This window comes from Schistocerca nitens, chromosome 11, assembly GCF_023898315.1.
Source record: "Schistocerca nitens isolate TAMUIC-IGC-003100 chromosome 11, iqSchNite1.1, whole genome shotgun sequence".
Taxonomy (NCBI): Eukaryota; Metazoa; Arthropoda; class Insecta; order Orthoptera; family Acrididae; genus Schistocerca; species Schistocerca nitens.
In genome coordinates, this window is record NC_064624.1 from 101,869,555 (window position 1) to 101,896,486 (window position 26,932).

A 26,932-nucleotide genomic window follows, 5' to 3' on the forward strand; every position below is an offset into this window, starting at 1 on the left:
GCGAGGGGAGGGACAGAGTTGTCAGTTCGATCGCGGACATCCGGGAAGAGGGAGTAATCGAACGGGGGATCATCGGGGATGGAAAACACATCGGAGAGGTTAGAGGCAAAGTGATTGGCCTTACTAAGGGAGTCTGGAAAGGGGTGATCATCATGGAGAAGAGGATAGTAGAGGGAGGGTTTAGTTCCGGTAACGCAACGGAAGGCTGACCAGAACTTGGACGAGTTGACAGGGTAGCATTTAAACGGGTGCATGTCTGTCGCCAGTCCCGGCATTTCTTAGCCGCGAGCAAATTACGAATCTGTCGCTGGAGTTGCCGGTGACGTCGTAGTGTGTCTGGGTCACGTGTGCAGAGGAAGGCATGGTAGAGACGGCGGGATTCACGGAGGAGGACGGCCTGTGGGGGTAAGGTAGGACGGTGAGGGTGAATGGCGACAGTAGGGACGTGGGCCTCCACGGCCTCAGACAAGGTCTGCTGGAGAAAGGAGGTGGCATGGGTTACATCGTCAGGGTGATGCTAGGTGAAGAGGTGGCTATCGGCCTGGGTGGAAAGGGTATCCCGGTAGGCATTCCAGTTGGCACCGGAATATTCATGGATGTACTCAGGGGGAAGGTCAGTTCGAGGGTCTGGGCAGGGGCGACGACCGTCTGAAACAGTGAGGAGGACAGGGAGATGGTCGCTACCAATAGGCTCCAGGACATCCACCGTTATGCGGCCAAGGAGGTTGGGGGAGGAGAGGATAACATCGGGAGTGGAGTTGGATTCGGGACGGGTGTGCTGGGGGATGGAAATGAGGTCACCTTGAAGGGAGGAGAGGAACCGCTGCCACCGCCGTAACTGGGAAGCGGAACGACTATGGATGATGAGGTCGGCGGCGATCACGTAGGAGGAGAAGGTACGGTCAATGTGGGAGAGGAAGTCGAAGGGAATAGGGGCGTTAGGGCGGACATAGATGGTGTTGCAGGTAACGGTAAGGCCATGGAAGAAGAGACTAAGGATCAGTTGTTCGGTGGGGTCGGGAAGGAGAGGTTGGAGCCGAACAGGGATCTGGCGGTGGTGACCAATGGCAACTCCGCCACGCGCAATCGTGAGCGGATTATCGGAGCGGTGGAGGAGGTAGGGCGAAGTGTGGATGGTGTGGTGGGATTGGAGAAAGGTCTCTTTGAGGAGGAAGGCATCCACACGGTGGGTGGCAAGGGTGTGCAGAAAGAGGTTCTTGTTGGCGGGAAGGGAGCGGATATTGTTGAAAAGGATACGGTGCTGTCGCACCATGTCAGGGATTTAGACAAGGGTGTCGAGACGGGAGAAGGTGAAATGGGCCTGGTTGTTGGAGTAGGTGGCGTTCATTTTGAGTTGGAAAATGGAACGGGCGGCGAGGGATATCTGTTGGAGAGTGGGGGGGGGCGCTGAAAAGAATGAACATTCTGAAGGACGATGGTGAGGAATCTGATGATGTCCTCAGCGGTAAGGGGGCGGGCGAAGGGTATTTCTGGGAGGGGTGGGGGCGTCCAGAGGACGGACAGGGACGGTGACTTCAGGAGTGGTCGGAGAGGGTCAGGCTTTACACTTTTGGGTGTAGGTGGGATGGGGGAGATTGCAGGTATTGCAGGAGGGAGGGGATTGAAGGTTAGGGTACTGCCGGAGGAAGTGTGCTTGCCTACAATGCGGGCAGGTGGGGGCCTCGCGGCACTCGGCTGTTGGGTGTGTGTTATAGCGCAGACACCTCTGGCAGCGCAGGGATTGAGGAGGGGAATGGGAGGGGTCGACCTTGTAGTGCTGGTTGAAGAGGAGGGCACCCTCCATCAGGAGATGGTCAATGGAGGGGGCGTCCTCGGAGAAAACCCGCATAAGGCGGGTGGGGCTGGCCGAGTTGAAAATGCAGCGGACGGCCCGCACCTCCATTGTGGGATGCGCCTTGAGCTCCACCAACACCTCCTCCTCCGTGATCGTCGGGCTAAGCCGAGTGATCACGGCGGTGAGGGTCGGCGGGCGATGAGGGGGTTGGGGTTGGTGGGTAGGAGACGGAGAAGGAGCAGGGGTGACGGAGGCGTTGGGGCCAAAACGGGTGATGGGGAGGTGGGAGAGGATGTCAGTATGGATGGTTGGGCTGGGAGAGGAGATGAGAATGGAATCCCGTCTGGGAGTGAGGAGAGAGATGGGGGACCAGGGAAGTGTTGGCGGAGGAGGAGGGAGAGATTCTGGGTCTCGAGAAGGGAAGGATTGGGACGGGAGAGGAGGTATTTGTATAAAGAGGGGGGGAGGAGGAGGAGGAGGAAGAGGAGGAGGCGGAGGAGGAGGGAACAGGGCCTGGTGGGGAGACATCAATGGCATCCTGGGGGGGGGGGGAAGGAAGATTGGTTCAAATGGTTCAAATGGCTCTGAGCACTATGGGACTTAACATCTATGGTCATCAGTCCCCTAGAACTTAGAACTACTTAAACCTAACTAACCCAAAGACATCACACACATCCATGCCCGAGGCACGATTCGAACCTGCGACCGCAGCGAAGGAAGATTGGGCGGGGCCTTTTTGAGAGCGGAGGAAGTGGAGGTGCCACTAGGGCATTTAACGGCGGCAGAAGGGTGGGTGGTGATATGAGGGACGGGAGCTATAGGGAGGTGACGGGAAGGGGCAGGTCCCGGTGGTGACGCAGCAGTCGGTGCTGGAGATGGTGACAGTGAAGGCGACGGCGACAGTGGTGGCAGTGATGGCGAGGGCGATGGGGATAGTTGGGCATGGGCAGTGGCCCGACGGGCCACCACCTTAGTTGGAGCTGCAGTGACTGGCCGAGGGATTGGGGGGAAAGGATCAGAGGGAGAGGATCGGGAGGAAGAAGCTGGAAAGGGGGCGACAAAGAGCGAGGGCGAAGGGAGAGTGAGAAGAGGCGGGATGGAAAGAAGGGGGTGTGACTGGGTATACCATTTTATGGTGGTGTTGGTGGCGGAGGGGGAAGTATAAACTATGGCTGTGGTGGTAGTGGTGGTGGGGGCTGACATGATGACAGGGAGAAACAAAAACGCACAGGACGAAAAAGAAAGGACAAGAACTGGGGACAGATGAAGACGAAGACTGATGAAGATGAAGACGGAGGAAGATGAAGACAGAGGAAGATGGACGAAGACCAGAGTCCCACGCTGCTGGCGCTGGCACTGACGGCGACGGTGACGGCGACGACGGGTGGCAGGAATGCCGCAGCTGCTGCTGCTGCTGCCACGGACGGGGCCGGAGCTGCTGCTGCTGCTGCTCCTGGGCTGGCTGGCTGGCTGGCTGGCTGGCTGGACCGCCGCCGCCGCTGCAGCTGCTGCAGGAGGACTGACTGGCTGCTGCCGGCTGGTCCGTTGCTGCTGGCCGGGACCAGGACCGGGACCGGGACCGCTGCTGCTGCTGCTGCTGCTCGGCTGGCTGGTTGGCTGGCTGGCTGGCTGGCACCTGAAAAACCTAGCACTTCGATTTGTGCAGGAATGGCACAATCAAAGGGCGGTAACCTTGCGGAGTACCGCCGGAGATGGATTACGTCTTTTTTTTTTTTTTTCTTTATTGTAATTTTAATCACCTATACAGGCGGGCTGTCAGCAGCATATTACGCTGCTCTTCAGCCTTAAGTGGAACCATAACATGACATAGAGGTGATACAGACAATATAAAAAACGGCGGGCAAAAAATGGAGAATACAAAAAAACAATAAACATGAAGCTGTTCACGCTGGACGATAAAAACACTAACACTTGTTGACACGGAGCACAAAACACGGAGGACGGTGACGGCACATTTGAACAGTGAAGTTATAACTGCGAAAGAATGCGAAACACAAAACGAAGCACACACACGAGACACTGATGGCGATGATCTCCGGCGCGCGAATGTTCACTATGCGTGTGCGAGTCCGGGGACCTGCCAAGAGAGGAGGAGGAGGAAGGGGAGTGGGAGAGCGAGAGTGGAGAGCAGAGATGCCACGGGCAGGTGAGATAGGGGGGAGGGAGGAAGGGGGAGGGGAAGCCCGGGGGAAGACGGGTGGAGGGAGGGGACGGGGGAAAAGGAAAGAGAAGGGAAGGGAAGAGAAGGGAGGAAGGGTGCCCAGACACCGGAAGTGGGGGGTGGGGCAGGGTCAAAGTTGATAGGAGGGGTAGATGGAGGGGAGGAGGACAACATCAGGGAGGGGGAGCTGGCGGAAGCCACCTTGGGAGAGGGTAAGGAGGGTGGAGAGATGGAGACCAGGTGGGACGTGGGAATACAGGCGCGGCAGCGGACGGGGGTGAGAGAGGATCGGGGAGATGAGCGAGTGAGGAGGATCGAGTTTACGGGAGGTGTACAGGATCTGTATCCTTTCAAGGAAAAGATGGAGGTGGGGCAAGGGGATGAGATCGTACAGGATCCGCGTAGGAGAGGGGAGACGGATGCGATAAGCGAGGCGGAGAGCATGGTGTTCATGGATTTGGAGGGGTTTATAAAAAGAAGGGGGGGCGGAGATCCAAGCCGGATGGGCATAACAAAGGATAGGGTGGATGAGGTATTTATAGGTGTGGAGGATGGTGGAGGGGTCCAGACCCCACGTACGGCCGGAGAGGAGCTTGAGGAGACTGAGTTGGGAGCGTGCCTTGGCTTGGATTGTCCGGAGGTGGGGAGTCCAGGAGAGGCGATGGTCGAGGGTGACGCCAAGGTACTTAAGGGTGGAAGTGAGGGCGATAGGACGGCCATAGATGGTGATGTAGAAATCAAGGAGGCGGAAGGAAGGGGTGGTTTTGCCTACAATGATCGCCTGGGTTTTGGAGGGATTGACCTTGAGCAACCACTGGTTGCACCAAGCGGTGAACTGGTCAAGATGGGATTGGAGAAGGTGTTGGGAGCACTGCAGGGTGGGGGCAAGGGCAAGGAAGGCGGTGTCATCGGCAAACTGGAGAAGGTGGACGGGGGGTGACGGCGGCGGCATGTCCGCCGTGTACAAAAGGTACAGAAGGGGGGAGAGGACGGAGCCTTGGGGCACACCGGCGGAGGGGAAAAAGGTGTAGGAATCTCTGTTATGGATGGTGACATAGGAAGGACAGCGGGAGAGAAAGGAGCCGATCAGACGGACGTAGTTAATGGGAAGGGCGAAGGTTTGGAGCTTGAAGAGGAGACCGGAATGCCATACGCGGTCATAGGCACGTTCAAGGTCCAGGGAAAGGAAGATTGCGGAGCGACGGGAATTAAGCTGGTCGGAAAGGAGATGAGTGAGGTGAAGGAGAAGGTCGTCGGAAGAGAAGGACGGCCGAAAGCCACACTGGGTAACGGGAAGGAGGCGGTGCTGGCGGAGATGCTGTTGGATGCGTCGGGTGAGGATAGATTCCAGGACCTTGCTGAAGACCGAGGTAAGGCTGATGGGACGGTAGGAGGAGACGGCGGACGGCGGTTTGCCGGGTTTAAGGAACATGAGGATACGGGAGGTTTTCCACAGGTCAGGGTAGTAACCGGTGGACAGGACTACAATGTAGAACCTGGCCAGGGCGGAGAGGAAAGAGACAGGAGCTTCACGAAGGTGACACGATCATGACCAGGAGCGGTGTTGCGTTTTGTGCGGAGGGTAGCAATGAGATCCTGCGTAGTGATAGGGGCATTGAGTTCCGTGTGTGCAATGTTGGATTATGTCTTTCAAGTTCACCTATATTAGTTTTCTGTGCACTTCATTCATCTCGCTGTTCACTTTTTTCTATGAATTTATTTACGCATGACCGAGTGGACAGACAAACAGAAAAAGTGGATTGCTGGTGACACCGCGATCGACGCAACTTGATCTAAACATTTCGCCTTCTGAAAATGATGTTTCTACAGCAAGCAATTCTGCCACAGCAGAATTACTTTGACGCTCCTGATCAACAGGCGTCTAAAGGGAAGCCTAACAGACACATCATTGTGGTCCAAAACCACTCGGAAGTGACGTCAAAATGACGTATACACAAACGCGCTGCACACTTGTCGACTGATCGAGATCTGTGGTCGAATCTAGTTAGCGGGAAAAGCGTCTGCTTTGTTCTTCTCTGTCATACTGACCGTGTATCTTGAGTGGTTGTGTTTTCGCTATCGAGTGAAATGTCTCAGGTGTATGAAAACATCTTTTGTGACGCTCTGAAAGATTTCAGAGTTTCAGAGGATGGCCTGATTTCAGGCTATTGTAATTCGTTGGAGGAGGTAATAATAATTTTATGTTAGAATTGGCTGGCAAAAATATGCGCATTTAAAGACATTAGGAACTCTAGAAAATAACTTTTTTTCTGCCGCCAGTTAAGATTTCATTTTAATAAATTTTATATGTCGCTTTCCGCTATCGGATTCCAATTTTTATGTGAGTTTTTTATGTATTATGCAGTTTTTTCTTTGTTTTCGTTGTGAGGTGCTGCACTGTTACATTACCTTTACTGTAACATATACACGTGGAATATTGTAATTAATGATCGCTGTTTAGGAAGTTAATGGCAACTTTGTTTCAAAATTCGTCATCTATGTATTACAGTAAGAGAAACTGAACATTGCAGCAGCTCAAGCGCAAACGTCGTCTCGAGTAAATGGCATAATTTAGAAGACACACACATGAAAATGGGACTCAGGGCCTGGGAACAGTCATGCAAAAGGAAAATAAAAAGCAGTATATTTGCAGCTAATGTCATTGCCAGAGCGTGGGCTCTGCATTCCACATAAAAGTAGCCTTCATTTTCCCAGGAATTTTACGTAGTTCTTTCTAATTGCAGTATCAGCTCCTGTGCATAATTGCACAAATCCATTACTTCTGTTTTTTGTGCTGGCACTGAGCTGAATTTCATTGAGGTACTGAATTCAGAGATTAGCTAGAAAACTGTCTATGCAGGGATATGGAGCTGTGTAATTCAAATGACTGTAAGATCCTTAGTTTCTCACCAAAGTTTCAGCAAGGTCAGTGACATCAACTATGAAACAACTTTTTTCATAAATAGCACTGTAATGAATGCCATTTTATGCAAATGTTGCAACATGACCATGTTTGGCCTCCCTACTGAATTCTGAGCAAAGGTGTATTGTTGATGGATGCTGAGTGAGAGCTTTATGTTCAGGATACCATTGCTCAGTAATAACTGTCCGCTTAATTAATACATGTTACGATGTTTCAATTATTACCATTGCTTAGGTGGCTGCTTAAGTATGTGTGGATAATGGAACTCTATTGGGATTGCTGGATTATATTGGTAGACAGTCTGTCAGGATCTAAAATTTTCTCAGCACCATACTGAAATTTTGATGGTAACGTAAGCTGTTTTAGTCTTTAGAAATGCTCGTTGGTGAATATGGGTCCTCATAAGTTATAGAACGTTATGACACTTTGAAGCCCTCAAAGTTAAACTTCTCTTACAGGTGTTCTTTCACATCTACACTCTTTTCTTATTGCCCTGCTAGATTTTATTTTAATTTCTTCTATTGATCTGGCTTTTACTGGAGATGATGTTGATGGGAGTGAGTTATTAAGTCATTTATTTATTTTTCTTATTTTTTCCTCTCACAACATAGGACTTGGGATGAGGCAAAATTTCTTCTGGAGATATTATCTCAGTTCTTCTGCTGGATAGTGTTGACTTCTCGAGGCGGAGAAATGTTGAGGTCTGCATCTATAAACTTGTCAGGAATACCAATAGTAGAAATAGATGGCAAATTATTTTTAAGTTTGGAGTGTATCAGTCAAATAAGCCTTAAAAGTGCTGTATTATTTCTGTTGGTGATAAGGAGGAATTTTGGCTAACCAGCCCAGATCGTGATTGATTTTGCTCTATTTGTCATTAGATAATTTCCTGTATCATACAATAACTTAAGTAAGACTTCAAGACAAGAAGTCATAGCTTATGGCTTGTATGATGTGGCAGAGTATGCAAAATTATGCTGTTTTTTTTTTCATATGATGATTATGCAGAATCATAAGTTGTGGTCTTTGAGGGGAGTGTGTCATGTACATAATGGAAGTTTCATGAATTCTGTGAGCAATTCGTTGTATCATGCTCTCTTTCCCAGGTCTTTGTGTCACAGATTTCAATCCCTTTGCAAATTAATGTGCCAAGATGCTTGCAGATTTTGTGATTAAGCTTAATGGATGTTGTATTGAAGTAATGTAGTCAGAGGTCTTCCACTTTTGTTAAGAGTTTGACAGCTGAAAACTGATATTTTTCAATTGTAGGAGAGAAATCTTTTTGTAATTTTTACAAAAACTTTTTCATGGATGTATTAACCAGTTTCAACTTTCATCAGTTGTACTGGATAGTTTTGATTGGTGATTGTCTTATTCTTAGTATATAAAACCTGGAATATGCATAATTATTATGCTTAATGAAGCTTTTGTTGTCATAAGGCAAGGCGTGCTTGAAATGAGGTTAACTGAAGCACTGATCAGTTAACCCCAAAACTAGGTCATTAAACTTCATGTGCACTTGGAAAATATTTTTCATCATCATAATCACAACTGAAAGAACATTTTATGGTCACAATTTTAACTGAAGTCAACAGTAACATAATTTGTGTTCAGTGAATAACAATGGAATAAAAGCAAAAGAGCAAACAAATGAACTCCCAATTTTGTTAACTCATTCATGGTTAATAACATAACACTTACTTTAGCTGTCAAAAACATCAGATGTGATGAAAGGCTGTGTACATTAAATAACTGAATTTTGTAAAGCCTAAAATTTCCCTCTTCATTCATGATTCCCAGTTAACCTTCAGTGTAGTTACCCTCAGTTTATGCTACTGGTCACTTTATTCTCAGGTGGAAACACTTCTCGATCAGCTGAAAACTGTGGGGTTTTCATACTGCGTGAGAAGTAGTCGTTTTAAAGAGCCATCTTCAGATGTTATGAAAAGTAAGTGAACTGCTGCATTAATTACTTTCTGTGGTTTACCATTTTAGTTCATATATGTATACTTGAAGGAAGAACTTAGTTTGCTGGAATTAGGGATAGTATATATACTGTAAATGGACATTTCTTTCTAAGCTGCACTAACAATTGATGGAATTGACTCTTTTTGTTATTGTTAATAGTTGTTGTGATATGCAAGGCAGAATTGTATTAATTATTTTCCTCTGTGTTGTTGACTTGTTTGTCATTTATCCATTTTCACAGCCATACATTCAGTAATGTTTACACACTTGCATTTGATAATAGGCTGATTAAAATTATTTGTTGGTTGACAATTCCTGTCGGAGCTGGTTTCCTCCAATCAGAGTGCTGAATGCGTCAGGTCTCTGTTCGCCATTTCCTGACTGCCACAACAGCTGATCAATCCACTTCCATTTTCTTGTCCGACTTCCTTTCTTGATGTGTTTGAACGCCATGCAATCATTTGCTGCCTTCAACCAGATTGGCCTTAAACAACATTTTAAGACAGTAGGCATAACTACATATCCTTACAATATCTTTATGGTGCTAGAGCTAGCTTTAGCATTGTAACATAATGTGAAAGGCTGATCTGGTTGAAGGCAGCACATGATCGTTGGGACCAAATAATCTTAAATTAGTGTAATGTAGAGTGGTGGCATAGTGCAACGGATAAGAAACATTCCTGATCCATATAAAGTTGTGGATTTGAGTCTTGACAGATTCTTTGATATTTTTTATACCAAATATATTATCAAAATTACTTCATTATTTTTATTCAGTTAATAGGTTTGGATGCAGTTTTATTTCTAACACTCTGCTGTGTCATTTTCGACATTGTATTTACTTTTTAATTCCTTGTATTTCTTCTTCATATCATTATTTCATTTGAACTCAGCTTGTCACCTTTAACATGTAACTGAATACAAACCAGGACTGCTCATCAGTTGGTAATTTGGTAGTCCATGCAGCTTGTGAGAGGACAGTTTCAGGTGCCATAATTAATGAAAGTAAGAAATTAGTTTGCTTTTAGCACTGAAATACAATTTTTTTTCCCTTGAGTTTGCTTATAGAGAATAGCTTCAGCTAGTTTCCTGCCACATGCTTAGTGTTGGATGTTTCACCATCAAGCCAGGCCAGGCAACAGCATTAGGTGTGAGGCTCTGCTGCGACTGCCCGTGGTCAGTGTATTAATTGTTGTGAACAAAGTATGATTAACAGTTCTTCTGTAGAATGCTGACAGCCACTTTCTAGAATATATTGCACATCATGTTATGGTTAGGTTATCAAATGAGTTTAAATTCTGGGCTATAAAATGTTGTATCTGCCACTGTTATGCCATTGGTCACTCCAAAACCAGTTGTCAGCAGAGCATGTCATATTCATGTTATTTCATAATGGCCACTTCCAACACTGCACAGAGTTACATGTATACGTCTCCCATCCTTTCATAATCCCAACCTGTGCTCTGCCTCTACTGAGCTAAACCTACTTTTTTTAACATGAAAATTAAATTGAACAGCACTTGCTGAGTGACGTGCTCTGTTTGTTGCCTATAATACAGCAGCAGCTGGTGTGCTAACACTTTAGCAACAAGTGACAGATGCCAACTAACAAATAATTTTAATGAATCTATACTGCTGTGTTCATGTTGAAATGGTTTCTATGGTTTTTGATAATTGTGGTGTTGATATGTAAAACAGTAGTCAGCTCATTGCACCTATTGACAGGCATGTTTAGCTTTATTGTCTTCAGAGTTAAGTTTATTTTTTGTAATTGCACATTTATAGTAATTACATTTTTCTACATAAGTGTTCTTCACATCTCCTTTGTTTACAAAGAATATTAATTCCACATTTATTGGAACCACAATAAAGCACTTCAGTTGCCCGAAATCAGTATGGTATCCTCATTGCACATGGCAGACAGTTCCATTTCTTTGCTAGATACAATAGGTGTGACATCCTGTAAAATTTTGCTCCAGTACTATGTAAAGTAGATAGACAATCTGCTTCCATCAGTTCAGAACTTTGACAATACCTGTCAAATGAATGAAATGTTTTCTCACATTGTATTTAGTTAATTAATAATAACATATGTGAATTATTTAACAATAACAATGTTTTTTTGTCTGTGAGAAATATATTAACTGTTCCAGGTAAAACAAAGCATTTCTTCAAGCAAATGCAGGGACATGTCCCTATCCCCTTTTTTGGTTGTGCATTTGCAGTGGAGAGTGTGTGGTCGAGGCACTGTGTTTTGGGGCCAAAATACTATAAAAGTAAAGAGTCTAGTGTACCTGAGCACTTGGTAATATCATGCTGTGTTAAGATATACTTACTTTCCATAAAACAAGTTTGTTACAGGGAAAGTTTATTAAATAAATTTTATAGTAGTTCTTTACCCTCTTTAGGAAGACCATGTGACTCCTCGTAAGAGACTGAGGATCATGGATACTAGAAAATCCAACTGCCCAGCAACTTTAAATATGAAGTGTATAAGGGTGTATCCTGATTACAGTATGCACTCAGCAACTGAACACAGGGATACCAAGGCAAAAGTAAGTATCCAGTTTGGGTTCTGCTTGGAGAAAATTTTACATGATCAGTTGACGGTATACTTTAAAATCTGTTGTTTTTAATGCTCTTAATTAAATAATTGATACATTTTTGTCTTACAGGTTCTTGCAAGTCTACAGAAAGATTTGGCATTGCCATGCCCGCCTAAGAGCTATCTACATTATTATTTGACTGCTTCCCCAGCAAGTGCACACACACATGCTACTGAAAGTGTTGAAGCAAGTGGGTACATGCATCCTTCACTTGTAAAGGAAATCAAAAACTTAGTACTCAGTGGCATGACATCTCTCAAAGTCATTAAGTTGGCTCTAGACAGATTTGTTGAAATCAATTTCACTGGGACACACATACCAGGTCAAATGAATACTACCTTTTACCCCACAGAGAAAACTATTTACAGTCACATTTATCGGACCCTTTATGGTACAAATAAAGTATTGTTTGACGAGACTAGACTGCAGAATCAGGTTACAAAGACTCGAGCAATCACATGATTTATTATAGACATTGTACGGGAGCCAATGGAGAAGTGAAACCATTACTTTTTTGCTATCAGAGCAGTTGGCAGAGAGATCTTTTGAAGAAGTATGGGGGTAGTTGTTTGTTAGATGCAACATACAAAACAACAACATATGATATTCCTTTATTTTTTATAGCTGTGAAGAGTAATGTGGGCTATTTGGTTGTCGGTTTTTTTTTTCATTCAGATTGAAAATGCAAGATCCATTCATGAAGCACTAGACATTTTCAAGGACTGGAACAAGGATTGGAATCCCCTCTATTGGGTTACTGATTTCTCGGAGTCAGAGATAAATGCAATTGAGCAAGCATTCCCTCAGACAAAAGTTTACTTGTGCCTTTTCCATCGAAAACAGGCATGGGGAAGATGGTTGAAAAAAAAGGATAATCTACGTGTACCAAATGACATGAAGACATTTCTGGATATGTGGCAAGAAATTTCAGAATCACCAACAGAGAGAGAATTTAGAGATCGCGTAGCAGAGTTGCGAACGCATGAGGTTTCTCGGAGAAACGAGCGTGCATGGCCATACTTTCAACAGCAATGGCTAACGGTATGTGAAAGATGGGTGAAAGCGTATGAGGACAAGGGCAGATTTGCAACTATTGACACTACAAATGGAGTTGAAGCCATGAACAAGATTGTAAAACATTTTTTCCTAAAACACAATTCAGACAGGACTTTAACTGGGGTTACTAAGGTTATAATAAACCAGTTTCTTCCAAACCTAATTAGAAAGTACTGTCTGCAGAATTCTGCCATCAAAGCTTATAACAAAGATGTTCCACTGTTTTTGCATAAAAAAACAAACAAGTTTGCGAAACATGTCATGCAGCGATATGCATCAGCAAAAGTTGAGTTAACTGCAAGATCAGTGAGTAGGAGATCGGATGGTTCGTTTTGTGTGGAGAGTGCAAAGTCCAAAAACTGTAATTATGTTGTAAACTTTGATATACCAGATTGCACATGTGAAGATTTTCGGAGATATAAATACCCATGCAAGCATTTCTGTGCAATCTTTATTTTTTACCCAGAGTGGGGTTTTGATAAAATGCCAGAAAGTTATAAGACTAGTCCATTAATCTGTCTTGATGAAATGTATGGGGTGGGCTTTAGAAGTGGCTCTTCAGTAATTTCAAATGAAGGCAGTAGTAGTGACGAAGCTGTTGAGGAGGCAGTTGAAGCAGCTGAGGAGGCTGTCGAGGTTGAGGAGGCTGTCGAGGTTGAGGAGGCTGTCGAGGTTGAGGAGGCTGTCGAGGCAGCAAATACAGATGGTGTTGTTCAAACCCAGAATATTCCTTTGCAGCAGTTTGAAGCAAGGGAGCTGTGTAAACAGATTTATAATCTCACATACAACTGCAGCAACAGCGAAACATTACAAAAAGTACTTGAATCACTGAGCAACTGTGTGCAAGATTTGCAATTATCAAATCCTGAAGTTGGTGGTCTCCCATTGGCAGTGCCATCAACTTCCAAACAATAGCGAAGAACGATGCCAAAAGCCTTACAAGATCTGTCTTAAACACATTATAACTTCCCATTTGAAGGGTAAGAAATGACGGTTTATTTGAATTTTAGATAGCTCTTTGTCTATGTAAAATACAAATAAGCTCCGTCATTTCTGATCCTCGAGATGGAATGCTATGAGGTCTTTATGTTGGTCTCTGCTTTTAAACTTTGTTGCACATTTGAATTTCGAAGTAGCAGTAGATAAAATATTATAAAAAGGATAGTTGCTACATTTGTGTGTGTGTTTGTGAGTGAGCGAGTGTGCGCGCGCGCTTTTGAAAAGGCCCTTGTTGCCCGAAAGATAAGTCCGACAGTCTTTTTGTTGTGCCTTTCTGTGACTCAGCATCTTCACCATTTGGTAAGCAGCAACAACTATCCTTTTCATAATATTGTTACATTCCATCCTGGATTTTTTGTTGTTCATCAGAGAAAAGATTTTTCTGAGGAATTAAACTAGATGGTAGTGTAGAACTTGCAAACTTTTTAAAATATGAAGTAAAAGATTTTAACTTTAAATTAGTTTAATTCAAATATGGGGCAATGTTGAGAATTGAAAAGGTGGAAAAAATAAATAAGATATATCTTAGTGGCATTGAGATGTCGTATGACTGATGGAGGAAAGATTTTGCATTTCTTTTTCCAAGTAAGAATGCACTTGCTCTCACTTGCTTCAGTACATGTCTAGTGATTCACATGAAACAGAGAAAAAGATAGACTGCCCTGTTAATGAACATGAGATTGCCCAGTATCACTCTGACAGAAGAGTATGGTGTTTCCTTGATATGGTATCTGGTCAGCAATGTCATTGGGACCAAATGAAGTAAGTATTGACTTTTTTTATTTGCTTTGGAAGCTTAATGTGTATCAGTTACCTACATATTGGATATCTACCACCTTGGTTCTAATGTTCTTAATAACTTTGCAGAGCTACTGCAGATACCACACAGAAGCAATTACTGTTACTGGAATACCAGTAATGTTTATTAAATTCAGTTGTAAAGTAGTTCTGGGCATTGCAGCTGGTGAGCAATGTCATTGGGCACCAAAAGAAGTGAGTACTAAATTTTGGAATTGTGCTTTGAAAACATGTGTATCAGTTGTCTTCATGTTGCATAACTCAATTACTTGTTGTTAATTTATTTGTTAGGTTCAGTTATGATGGATTTCTGGCCTTCAGTCCATGGGAAAATTCACACCAGATTGCATCAAGACTGTTATATTCCAAGGATATCTTGGAAGATTGATAGTATTCCTGAACGAAAACAATCCATATAGTATTTCACGTGTGTATCAAATTGCCATTTGTTGTGGCACATAAATGTTTGCAACTTGATTGTAATTTTTGAACAGTTTCTCAACAATCCAAGAATTTCTTGTAATGAGAAGTAGACATTGTTGCTTGGGTAAAGGAAATACAAATCACGGTCAATATAACTACCTTATTAACTTTCCACAGAGAAATATTTTTCACTACTGCTACTTAAAAATTCAAATGTGTGACAAAGTTTGCTTACAGAACTTGGCATAAAGATCTCCCTTATTTGTATTTTTTAGGTAGCTCTTATTGTTTGATCCTTCAAATGGAATGCTATGACCTCCATGTGATCTATTCCTTAGTAGTTAATTACACAAATATATGAACATTACAATGAGAGGGGTCTTTATGCCAGGCCCTGTAAAAGTAATGGCATCTTACTTAATATTATTGTTGGGAATTTGATGGCACAGCTGTGGGGAGACCACAAATTTCAGGGTTTGCTAACTGCAAATCTGGCACACAGTTGCTGAGTGATTCAAGTACTTTTCATAATGTTTCACTGTTGATACAGTTGTATGTGAGATTATAAACCTATTTGAACAACACCTTCACTTCAAATTGCTGCAAAGAAATGGTTACGGTATCAGTGTGACGCTCTATATGTGTTTCCTCAACTGTGTCCTCATTGCTACTGTCTTCATGTGAAATTACTGCGGACACACTTCTGAAACCAAACCTGTACATCTTGTGAAGACAGATTAATGGGCTATTCCTGCAGCTTTCTGGTATTTTATCAAAACCCCACTCTGGATAGAAAATAAAGATTGCACAGAAATGCTTGCATGGGTATTTATATATCTCAAAATCTTCACATGCGCAGTTTGGTAGAGCAAAGCTTACAACATAATTAGTCTTTGAACATTGTACTCTCCATACAAAACATTGTCCAAGTTCACATTCATTCACTAATCTTGCAGTTAATTCAACTTTCCCTGGTGCATATCACTGCATGACATGTTTCACAAACTTGCTTTTTTTAAAAAAAATGAAAAAACAGTGGAACATGTCTGTTATGATTTGATGGCAGAATTCTGCAGACAGTACTTTCTAATTAGGCTTGGAAGAAATTGATTTCTTATATCCCTAGTAGCCCCATTGAAGGTCCCATCTTTGTTCCATTTTAGGAAAAAAAATGTTTACAATCTTGTTCATGGCGTCAACTCCACTTGTAATGTCAATGGTATCAAAATTGCCATTGTCCTCATAAGCTTCCACTCACTTTTCATGTATCAATAGCCACTGCTGTTAAACGTACGGTGATGCATATTTGTTTCTCTGAGAAGCCTCACTATCTCTTCTGTATGATCTGTAAATTCTCTGTTGGTGATTCTGAAATTTCTTGCCACATGCCCAGAAATCTCTTCATGTCATTTGGTATTTATTCAGCCATCTTCCTCAAACCTGTTTGACTGAAAAGGCACAAGTAAACTTTTGTCTGCGGATATGCTTGATCAGTTGTGTTTGTCTCAGATTATAAGAAATCAGTAACCCAGTAGGTGGGATTCCAATCCTTGAAAATGGCTAGTGTTTCATGAATGGATCTCGCATTTTCAACTTGAATGAAAAAGAAAACCAAATAATCCACATTACTCTTTACAGCTATAAAAAAAATAAAGGCATATCATGTGTTGTTGTTTTGTATGTTGCATATAACAACTATCCCTGCACTTCTTCAAAAGATCTCTTTGCTAACAGCTCTGACAGAAAAAAGTGATGGTTTCACTCCTCCATTGGCACCTATACCATGTTTGTAATAAATCATGTGATTGCTTTATTCCTTGTGCCACTCGTCAGCATGATTCTGCAATCTAGTCTCGTCAAACAATGCTTTATTTGTACATTACAAGGTCCAATATGTGTGAATATAATTTTTTTCAGTGGGGTAAAATGTAGTATTCATTAGACCTGGTATGTGTGTCCTAGTGAAATTATCAATAAATGTATCTAGAGCCAAATTATTGGCTGTATGATGTCATTCCATCGTGCACCTGAATTTGTATTTCCTTTACAAGCTATTGTTAGGATGTGTGTGTGCTGATTTGCTGGAGAAGCAGAGAGATAGCGTTTCAGCTATCTTTGAGACAGTTAAAGGAGGTGCTTTAGAAATGAGTGTCCTGATTGATATGAAAAACAGTTTTCAAATTTTCTGTACAAACTATAAACAGTTCCTCAGTTGGTGATTGTGGAAGAGATTGCCATAGCCACAGTATTGATCCACTGTCAGGTGGTAAACCTAGGATTTCCTTCCAGTATGAGCCAAGTGAAGTAAAACTGTGGTTGGAGAAATGTTTTATATTCTTAAACTGAGTATTTGTAACCCATTATGGTGGATTGCAGTTCATGTGTCAACACTTAAAAATGTTTAGTTCTTCACTGATGACACTTGATACAATTTCAATTTTTAAGGCTATTCTGTGTCAAGTTAAATTTTGAATGATCCATTTAAGCTTATTTTTTGCTGTGTGGCAGATGGATTTATGTTCATGTAATATTTTTAACGTTGATTGTAGTAAGGTGTAATAATTTGTAAATGCCCAATAAAATAGATTGATATTTATATTTTTTGTTTCTGTATAATAATTCTGTAGCTTGGTGACCTGAGGTGTGTGTGTGTGTGTGTGTGTGTGTGTGTGTGTGTGTGTGTGTGTGTGTGTGTGTGTAAGATATTATCGTTTCATGGGAAATGTGGCAATAACAGATCAGCAATTGTGTGCAGAATATACCTAATTATCAACACCTGTAAGCAGCTAAAGGTCTGGATTTCAGTATAATTTCATTCTTAGAGAGCTGCAAGATCACCAATGGTATCTGTACAGATACCAGCTTCATATAAATTAGTAAGGTTTTTACTGACTATTATTCACCAAAGCCGACAAAACAGGCTGCATTCAGTAGTAGTACTACATAATGGTGATACTTCAGTACAACTTTGAACCCTTTAAGTGGTTTAGATCAGCAGGAGCAAAGTATATTCTTCAAGGTATGTTTCACATGCAACTAAGAAACCTTTGCCTTGAATGTCGTGTGATTTGCACTCTGCTGCTAAGTTTTCCTTTTAGATTTATTAAATTTCTTAAAGAGGCTTCTGTTACAAACACTAGCAATCCACATAGGTAACGTGTGACTGATATTCCTTATGTATCACAACCTTATTTCAGTTTCACTCTGTTGTTGCTGGTAACTGTTGTGATGGAAGAGTTGATTTGTGCCACATTAAGGAAGATTAAGAAAAAAGTCATTTACAAACTCGTGAAAAGGAGGCAGGGTTCCCCAAAAGTGTAAAGGTTGCCATAAGCAGTCACTTTTGTTGGATTAAGTTATTTCCATATCCTTTCTGGATATTTCAGCCAGCTGCATCCTATTGTAGAGATAGACTAACCAAAAACCTTAGTGTTATATGAACAGAGCAGAAAAAACTTTATTAAATACACAAAGGACTGGTAACTACCTTCATGTATGGACCACTTTCCAAAAAATACACTGTGTCAAGGCATTCAGATTGTACATATTCTTTCTGAATATTTTTGTTGTAGCAGGAAGAATGGGGATTGTTTAAATTACCTTTAACGTAAGGTACATTAGATTGTGTATAAAATTCATCAAAAGAGTAAATACGGGCTCTTACTTAAACTGTTTACTATAACAAGAGAAATTAGAGTAAAATATTATAAGAGACAGATGAAGACTAGGTGGGAGATAGACTAAGAAAATAATTTCACATGGTGATGAAAGACCTGCACCCAAACAAGGCACCTGGAGTAGACATTCCCTCACATTTGTGGAGATCCTTCAGACAGACAGCCAAGTCGAACTATTTCATGTGGTATGCAAGATAAGAGACAAGTGAAAACCTTCAAGTTTCAGAAGGAAGTAATAATTCCTATTCCAAGAAAACCAGGCACTGAAAGTTGGAAATATTACAGAACTATCAGTGTGGCAAGTCATGGTTGCAGTTTGACACAAATTAAGTAAAGAATAGTGGACAAACTGGTAGGTGCCAACTGACCTCAGGAAACATTACTTTGGTATCTGGGAAAAAGTAGCAACACATGAGGCAGTATTGGTCCTATGAAAAATCTTACAAGAGGATATAGAGAAAGCTCTTGACACTGTTGGCTGGACTATACACTAGGAAATTCTGAAGGTAGCAAGGATAAAATACAAAGACTAAAATTTGCACACTGATGTAACAGTATGTGTAAAGACATGAAAAGTGTGCAGTCCTTGGGAAGGGAGTGAGACCGGGAGTGAAGTATTGTAGAAGGTGAAACCACGACTTGCAGATGTATGTTTAAAGGGGTGTTGTTCCTGTTGCAGAGGAATTAATTTAGTGTACAATCCTTACTGTGATTTGTATTACCAATGTTTTGAGGGGAATGGAAATATTAAAGTAACGGTATACAAATTCAACAAAGGTTTTTTAACTAATGAGTATCATCTTCAAGCTCTGATTCAACATGCATTTAAAATGCTTGGCTATATATCATGGCACTGTCTGTAGCTCTTGCCAGTTCATTACACACAATTCGAAGATTCAACAGTGGAACGAAAGACCTGACATAAAAGTAGTGTTCATTGAGCGATTGGATATGACAATTGTTCTATCCTGACAATATTTTACATATAAATTATAGCCATACGAGTTGATTATCAATTGAATTGGGTGTACACAGGTATGATCAACATAATAAACCCATAATAAATATCACTGGTATCTTTAAGTACTCATCTTAGCAACTGAAACGGCTACACATCTATGCTGATAACTGAAGCCATGTTTAACATCCTCAGATGTATTTTACTACATTAGATTCAGTTCTCATTCTATAGACCCAAAAATGAGATGGGTTTCTTGGATATGGAATATGTCAAAGTACAACATAAAAAACAAAGACCATCTGAATATAACACTTCCCTGATCACATGTCAGGATACTTTAAAGATATGTGAATACATAACAGATAAACTGGGACTGCCAACGTTTACAGAATTAATACACTCAGAATGAAACAGTTATGCACTTTTAACAAATTTATCATACACACAACACCTAATCTTAACTGTTGTAAAACCAAACCTAAGACATTTTTACTCAAGCTGGTCTAACAGTCCCTGTTAAGATATTCATTTATAGAGGGAGGAGCTGCCTGCCTAAAAATCTTTCAAACTCTGTTTAAACTGTGCTGTTTCTGAAACAAACTTTTTAATGGTAGCTGGCAATTTATTGAAAATGTGTGTTCCCGTAAACTGGACTCCTCTTTGGACCAAGGTAAGCAATTTTAGGTCTTATTGTTCCTAGTATTTTACTATGTGCTGAGCTATTGTCTGGAAATAAACATGTTATTTGCAACCAATTTAAGGGATAAATATACTGAAGCATTGGTTAGAATAACCACTTCCTTGCTCAGATTTGTACATGATTATATGGAATTTACAACACAATTGAGTCTTATTACATGCTTCTGCAGTCTAAAAACTTTTGCTCGGTTTGACGAGGTACCTCAAAATATGAAAGCAAATGAAGTAAGCAAGTTTTTTTTCTCATGTGCCAACAAAACAAACTTAGCATCTGGCAATTTAACAGATGAGGTCATTACTGTAGACAGGAATAAACAACAGATTCAAGATGGAACCTTGAGGAGCACCACATGTAATTACTTCCCAATCAGACGAAGACTATTTGCTTACTCTGCATGTATTTGCAGTGACACCCTTGTTTCCTTTTAGTTAGGTCAGACTCTAACCATTTTGCAGCACTGCCAGTGACATCACAATATTCTAATTCTCTTGAGAGAAAGCTGTGATTCATAGTCAAGGGCTTTTGACAGGTCACAGAGAATGCCAGTAGCCTCTAACTTGTTTTCTTATGAATTATTCCCACTGTATGTGCAAATACCCTTCTCTATATCAGTAAGCATAAGGAACCCAAACTGTGACTTGGATGATATATTGTTTGCAGTCGGATGCTTAAGAAGATGCTTAGACACAACCTTTTCAAATATTTTTGAAGACGCCAGCAAAAGTGAAAATGATCAATAATTTGATAGTATCTCTTTAACGCTCTTCTTGTACAGAGGCTTAACTTAGGCATATTTTAGCCAGCCTGGAAATGTTCCACTGATAAGAGATTGATTACACAAATAATTTGAGGTGCAACTCAACTCACATGAATACACTTTGAAAAACTTCACTAGAATACTTTAAGGATTTTATGATGGATGCTGCTACTTAGGGAGAAGTGAGTGTCATTTCCATTTTACTGAAGTTATTTGTAGGGAGTGGTCTCAGATGTTCAATTGCACTGTTAACTGAACCTGATAACTTGAAGCTGTCAGTAACAGATACAAAGTACTGCACCTATTTAAGAAGTTTGCAACACTACATGCATTTGTTACTAATGTCTCATTTACTTTAATTTGAAGTGTTACTGGAATTTTCAAAATTCAAAACCTGTATGTATCAGCATCAACAAGTTTAAATAACACATGGCTTTATCTCAATAGGAAGTCAGACTGCTACTTAATTTACAGATGGCAGCAGAAATGATTTTCTTTCAGTGTTATCTGTAAGGCAAACAGTAGCCTGTCTTCCTAATCACAGTTAATGTAACATAGCTGTTACTGTAGTCTCTTTAAATTTGGTCGTCTTGTCATAGTGTATCAGATTATCTTATCATTATTTACAGGATACCAGATGCATTAGTAAAACAAGTGTTTTCTGGAGACAATTTCTTAATCAAAACTGTGTAGCACAATAAATACCTTACATCTCTCAGTATTTGAACATCTGAATCAAATCTACAGTTACTCTGCATTATGTGGTGCAAAATGTAAATGTACTGTGATACTGGAGGGGTGCAGAACTAATTTTTATATGCTCTCACAGTAAGAATGGTTACAAGAATGCTTTATGGAAAGCTTCATAGCGTTCTGTTTGTAAATTTTTAGTAAAATTTTCCAAAACTGAAGTCACAGCCACATGAGAAGAAAGTCCACATGACCTGGATTCATATACAAAATGAAATATTTCATTCAGCTATGAATTGTGCATAGTTAAATTGCCAGGAAAGTGGAAATAATGTGAAAGGTTTAAGACAACACTCTTTGTTGGCCTAACACAGCCTGTCATTTACTCTTCTTTCTTGCTGAGTGAGCTATGCACCCCATAGCAAACTGCCTTGTTTCTTATGCAGTCAAGTTATTTACCCATTCTTCTTAAATCATATATAGTTTTTGTGTGACACTGCATGGCACAACACACAAGTATTCTTACTAATTTAACTGTGTGATAATGAACACAGGAAGTAGTTTTTAAAGAATTTTATGTTGCCCTTGGAGGTTTCTTTCATGATCCTTTAAGGCCGCTTTTGCATGATCAAAATTCATTTGTATGATCATAGAAACTATTATTCATATAAAAGATTAGCTGTCCTATGTATAGCCAAACAACTACCCCTTAAATGTATAACAAAGCCTGCTTCTTCTGAAAAATTGTTTTCACAATTAACTGAGAAGACGACAAAAGGCATTAACTTCCCATGAGGCATAATTTAGAAATTTTAACGCAAGTAACAGCTGTTGGTAAACCAATATTTCATTATAACTGCACTGGAATCTTACGTATCCCATTAAACGAAAATTTATAGCCTTATCACGACACTATTCTTAACAGTTTGTTTTTTCCCCCAGTATGAGCTGCGTACTCAACAACAAATGCTATTTCTCGTAAGCAATGGCAATGTTTAGCTTCTCTCAACGGTTATACATGATGGTTTATGGAATGTGTAACGGACTGCATTTATTATTTAGGTGTATAACATTTTATGCTACCTATTTGGTCCTCGACAGAATAAGCAGATCAATCACAGCATGGTCAAGAAACAGGTAAAATCCGATAAGCTGAGAATCCGTACGATTTATTTACTTCTACGTAATTTATAAATACATTTCCATTTCTCCGCTACAGTGTACGTGCGATAACAGCCACCTTTCTTTCACATTACGGTCACATATCAGCGGATCACACTCGTTTCATGACGATCCAGCAGACACGCACCGACGTTTTAACATACACTCCAGTGTGGTCCGGAAACTTTCACGTAACTCGACTCTACCACGGATCTCGATACTCGACAAGCGTGCAGCGCGTTTGCTTATACGTCATTTTGACGTCACTTCCGAGTGGTTTTGGACCACAATGATGTGTCTGTTAGGCTTCCCGCGTCTAAAGGTAGCGAAATGAGGGATGCTCAACTACCGGACCTACCGATAGATGGCTCAACCAGCTGATTACTGTCGTCTGTATTGTCCGCCATATTCGAATTTGACAAGAAGTTTTTCTCGGTCTGTACGGTGTATAAGGAATATCAAAATGGTGATTTCTTGTTCCGATTTCAACTGTACAAAGCGATGGAATAAGGAAAGTGACTTACCATTTCACAGGTAATAGGACTACCGATACAATACGATAAAAAAACAGACTTAGTGCGTTTGCTAATTCGATGGTTTTGAACAGGTTTCCTCTAAAGCACCCAGAGCTGCTAAAGAAGTGGATTACTTCCGTGAAGCGGAAAGGTTTTAATCCTACATCTTGCAGTTTTCTTTGCAGAATCCATTTCCGACAAGATGATTATGTACTGAGCCCTGGAACGTGGAAGAAACGTCTCAAACCCGAAGCAGTACCATCAGTTTTTGACTTTCCGACATATTTGATGCCACCAAATAAACAGCCACGACGACATGTTGTTAGGATTTTGAGTTTTGAGTGACAACGATGCTTCTCCATTTGAGGTAGCTAATTAATTTCCTTGCTATGTGTCTGCTTTTTACTTTTGTGAATTTATTTCGTACGGACACAAATGGGCTACATAGGTCTAAGCAATGTTGTAATCTAGGTCCATATTTTTGTTTTTAGCGTTCTGTCACGGAATCCGTGCTCGATTTGCCCCCTGCAGAAGCTACTGATTTCGTGGAGAATGTTGTCAATGAGAATTCTTCCGTGGAAAGCATGTCCCATTTATCCAATGCAGAAGCTGCGAATTGTGTCGAAAACGTTATTATGATGTTTTCACACCCCCAAAGCTTTCTTATATTATTTTTTCATCAAGCCTTGAGTTATTTCATTCATATATAACAAAATTATTTCTTTATTTCAGAGTGCAGTTGGTTCTTCAGTAATTGATTGTGGTATACAGTCGAAAGTAGAAATGGAAGACAAGGTGACCGAAACTTGCAATTTTTTCTCAGACATTGTGCACGAATTAAAACGTAAACTGAAGTGCGTCCGTGAAAATCTTCGAAGAAGAGAGAAGATAGTGTTTTCCATGGATGACATCATAAGTTCATTGAAGGAGAAGGGCCATCATCCTGAGAAGTTACATAACTTCCTCCATCATCAGAAAGGAACACAAGTGGAATCAGTGTGCAATTTAGTGAACAATTCTCTCTCGTCAAAGGGTAATAGATACACAACTAATGTGAAAAATGTTTGCTATGGCTGTGTACTTTTATTCACCAGCAGCATATGAATACCTGCAAAAATTAATGCCTCTGCCCCATAAATCATTGATTTCCAAATGGGTGGCAAGTGTTTTTAAGTCCATTGATTTGAACCCAATTGTAAGGGACCAGTTCAGTGATTCACGTCTAATTGTAGACAGTATGGCAATTAGGAAGCAAGTAGTTTGGGACCAAGGAACTAAGCTATACACAGATTTTTTAGACTTTGGTGGGGAAGTGCCTCAGTCAAAAGAAGTAATAGAGGCATCTGAGGCTCTGGTTTTCATGCTTGTCTCTATTAATGGCAAATTTAAATGCCCGATTGCATATTTCTTTATCAATGGTGCACAGGCAAATAATCAGGCCACACTGATAAAATCTGCTTTAGAGAGGCTGCATTGTTCTGGCATTAGGGTTTGGTGTTACATGTGATGGCTGCAAGGTAAATGTAAGCACTTTACATTCACATGGCTGTACTTTAAACTTTTACAACGGTGATTTTAAAAGCCACATTCCTCATCCTGTGGAAAAATACAATGTTTATTGTATCTTGGACATGTCATATGATTAAGTTAGCCAGAAATGCTCTAGCAGAAGTATCTGCTATTGAGTCTCCAACTGCCATTATTAGATGGCATTTCATTGAGCAATTGAACAAGGTACAACAAGAAGGTATGACATTTGCCAACAAACTATCAGGACAACATGTAAGTTATGTAAATAGAAAAATGAATGTTTCATTAGCTGCACAGACTATGAGTTCTAGCGTGGCAGATAGTATAGAGTTTTTGAGGAGGGTTGGTGATCCAAATCTTAAAGGAAGTGAAGCAACAGTAGAATTTTTTTATTATATTGACAGGATTTTTGATATTCTGAACTCCAGAAATCCATTAGGTAAAGGGTATAAGAGTCCCCTGAGACTTGACAGCAAATCTTATTGGCTTGGTATTTTCAGAGATACTGAAAATTATATCAAAAGCTTAAAAATCATTGGTGTTCCATTGCTGCTCCATGCAAGAAATACTTTTGCTTTTGGGATAATTTTCAATATGCAATCAGTCAGGCACATAGCTCTGGCAAGTATGCTTCGTGTTGAATCTCCTCTGAAGTATTTGCTAACATATAAACTGTCACAAGACCACAAAGGGCTTTTTTTTCCTGCATTCTGTCCAGAGGTGATTGGAACAACAATCCAAATGCATACCAGTTCAAATGTGCCATGAGAAAGTTGGTCTTAGGTAACAGTGTCACTGCACTGAATGGGAATTGCTCAAATTTTAATGTGTGTTGTTTGCCACCTGTTTATGATTTTCATGCAAGAAAGTGATGAAAGTGCTGCAGAAAATGAAGTAGAGAAGTGGTGTGCACTTCTTGATGATAAGATTAAGTTCTCATTTTACAAGCAAAAAATATTCTATTATATTGCAGGGTATGTGTCATTGCACCTGTCAAGGCAGATCACATACAAAGACTGTCTTCACATACAGAAGCCACCAGTAGTTAAATCTGCCTTAGAATGTGATGCTCTCTATGCTTTTGCCAATATGGCCAATAAAAATGCATTTGTAGAATTTTGTTAACTGGGGAAAACTGGTTGAAACAAGTGACTGCGTGTACCCTGTTGTAGAATATTCAGAGAAACTGTTTCAGATGTTTGTGATTGCTGGGGATATGCGACAGAAGTATATTCAGGCCAAGATTTTGCATTGTGTTAAAAATAAAATTGTAGATTAGCTATCTGCTGCTCTTGGTCATGATTACCATTATAAAACTGGGATTGAGTATTACATCAGACTCAACTTGTTTGTAAGATTGCATCCCTGTACTCCAGCATATGCTTAAAAACATATGGAAAAAAATGTCTTGGTGAGAAAATTTTAAACAACAAATCAAGTATAAGGCAGAAGTTAAATAAACTCATATCGTTTAATCATGTATAGTGCTCAAATTGGAAAAGATTATGTAATGGGACATTCCATGCAGATGGGTGTGACATTTTTACAGATTTCTTAAAACTATTTTGTACATAGATTTGTGGTTGTGCAATGATGAACTTGAAAGGATGAATCACATTGAAGTAAAATTAACTCTCTACATCCTGTGTAGATATTGTAACAAAATTATAATTGTTTATTATATAAGCTTATTTTAAGATGTTTGGTGTTACAAAATATGCACTTGCTTTAAAAACAGGTGATTTGTGTGAAATTAATGAAAAAATTATGTACTGGGACTTATTTGACAAATGGCTTTCAGTGTGAGAAAATATTTACCTCAATAACTACATCAACTTGAATTTATCACTTTAAGAAAACAGTTTAATCATAGGATGGGTGTGATCTAATGGAGTATGCAGTGGTCCTATGTTTCAAAAAGTAATGTTTGTGGATACTCTGCAACATAAGAGCAATAAAATTGTTACTCTGTTAATTTTTGTTTTAATACTTCCTAGAATGAACACAATGTTCCAATTGATCATAAGCATTCTTATTACTTTAGAACCATTCTATAATAAGGGGGCCTGAGTCAGGCAAAACCTAATATTGTGAATTTTGTCTTTATTTTGCTAGGAGGTCTTTCTGTTATATTTTCCTGTGTTGAGGGGGGGGCGGGGAGAATGCAAATAATCATATGTAATTATCTTTC

At 40.8% G+C, this 26,932-nt stretch overlaps 1 protein-coding gene and 1 long non-coding RNA gene across 8 annotated transcripts; both read left to right on the forward strand.

Moving 5' to 3' along the window:
• Positions 1–6,032: 6,032 nt before the first annotated feature.
• LOC126213169 (uncharacterized) lies at positions 6,033–17,318 on the forward strand. 6 transcript variants are annotated; one of them, XM_049940800.1, is made up of 8 exons: positions 6,033–6,164; positions 8,755–8,848; positions 11,022–11,173; positions 11,277–11,423; positions 11,544–13,166; positions 13,203–14,291; positions 14,397–14,522; positions 14,619–17,318. In XM_049940800.1, the coding sequence occupies exons 5-6, from the start codon at positions 12,111–12,113 to the stop codon at positions 13,443–13,445; spliced, it is 1,299 nt and encodes a 432-aa protein (XP_049796757.1). In that variant the 5' UTR covers positions 6,033–6,164; positions 8,755–8,848; positions 11,022–11,173; positions 11,277–11,423; positions 11,544–12,110; the 3' UTR covers positions 13,446–14,291; positions 14,397–14,522; positions 14,619–17,318. The 6 variants fall into 5 exon arrangements, with proteins under 6 accessions (XP_049796757.1, XP_049796758.1, XP_049796760.1 ...); XM_049940801.1 differs by having other exon boundaries at positions 13,221–14,291; XM_049940803.1 differs by having other exon boundaries at positions 11,544–11,664; positions 12,150–14,291.
• Positions 17,319–22,975: 5,657 nt separating this feature from the next.
• Positions 22,976–26,716, forward strand: LOC126213172 (uncharacterized). Of its 2 annotated transcripts, none has more exons than XR_007541096.1 (2): positions 22,976–23,230; positions 23,304–26,716. It is a non-coding gene; the product is annotated as an uncharacterized LOC126213172 (long non-coding RNA). The 2 variants fall into 2 exon arrangements; XR_007541095.1 differs by having other exon boundaries at positions 23,397–26,716.
• Positions 26,717–26,932: the final 216 nt, after the last annotated feature.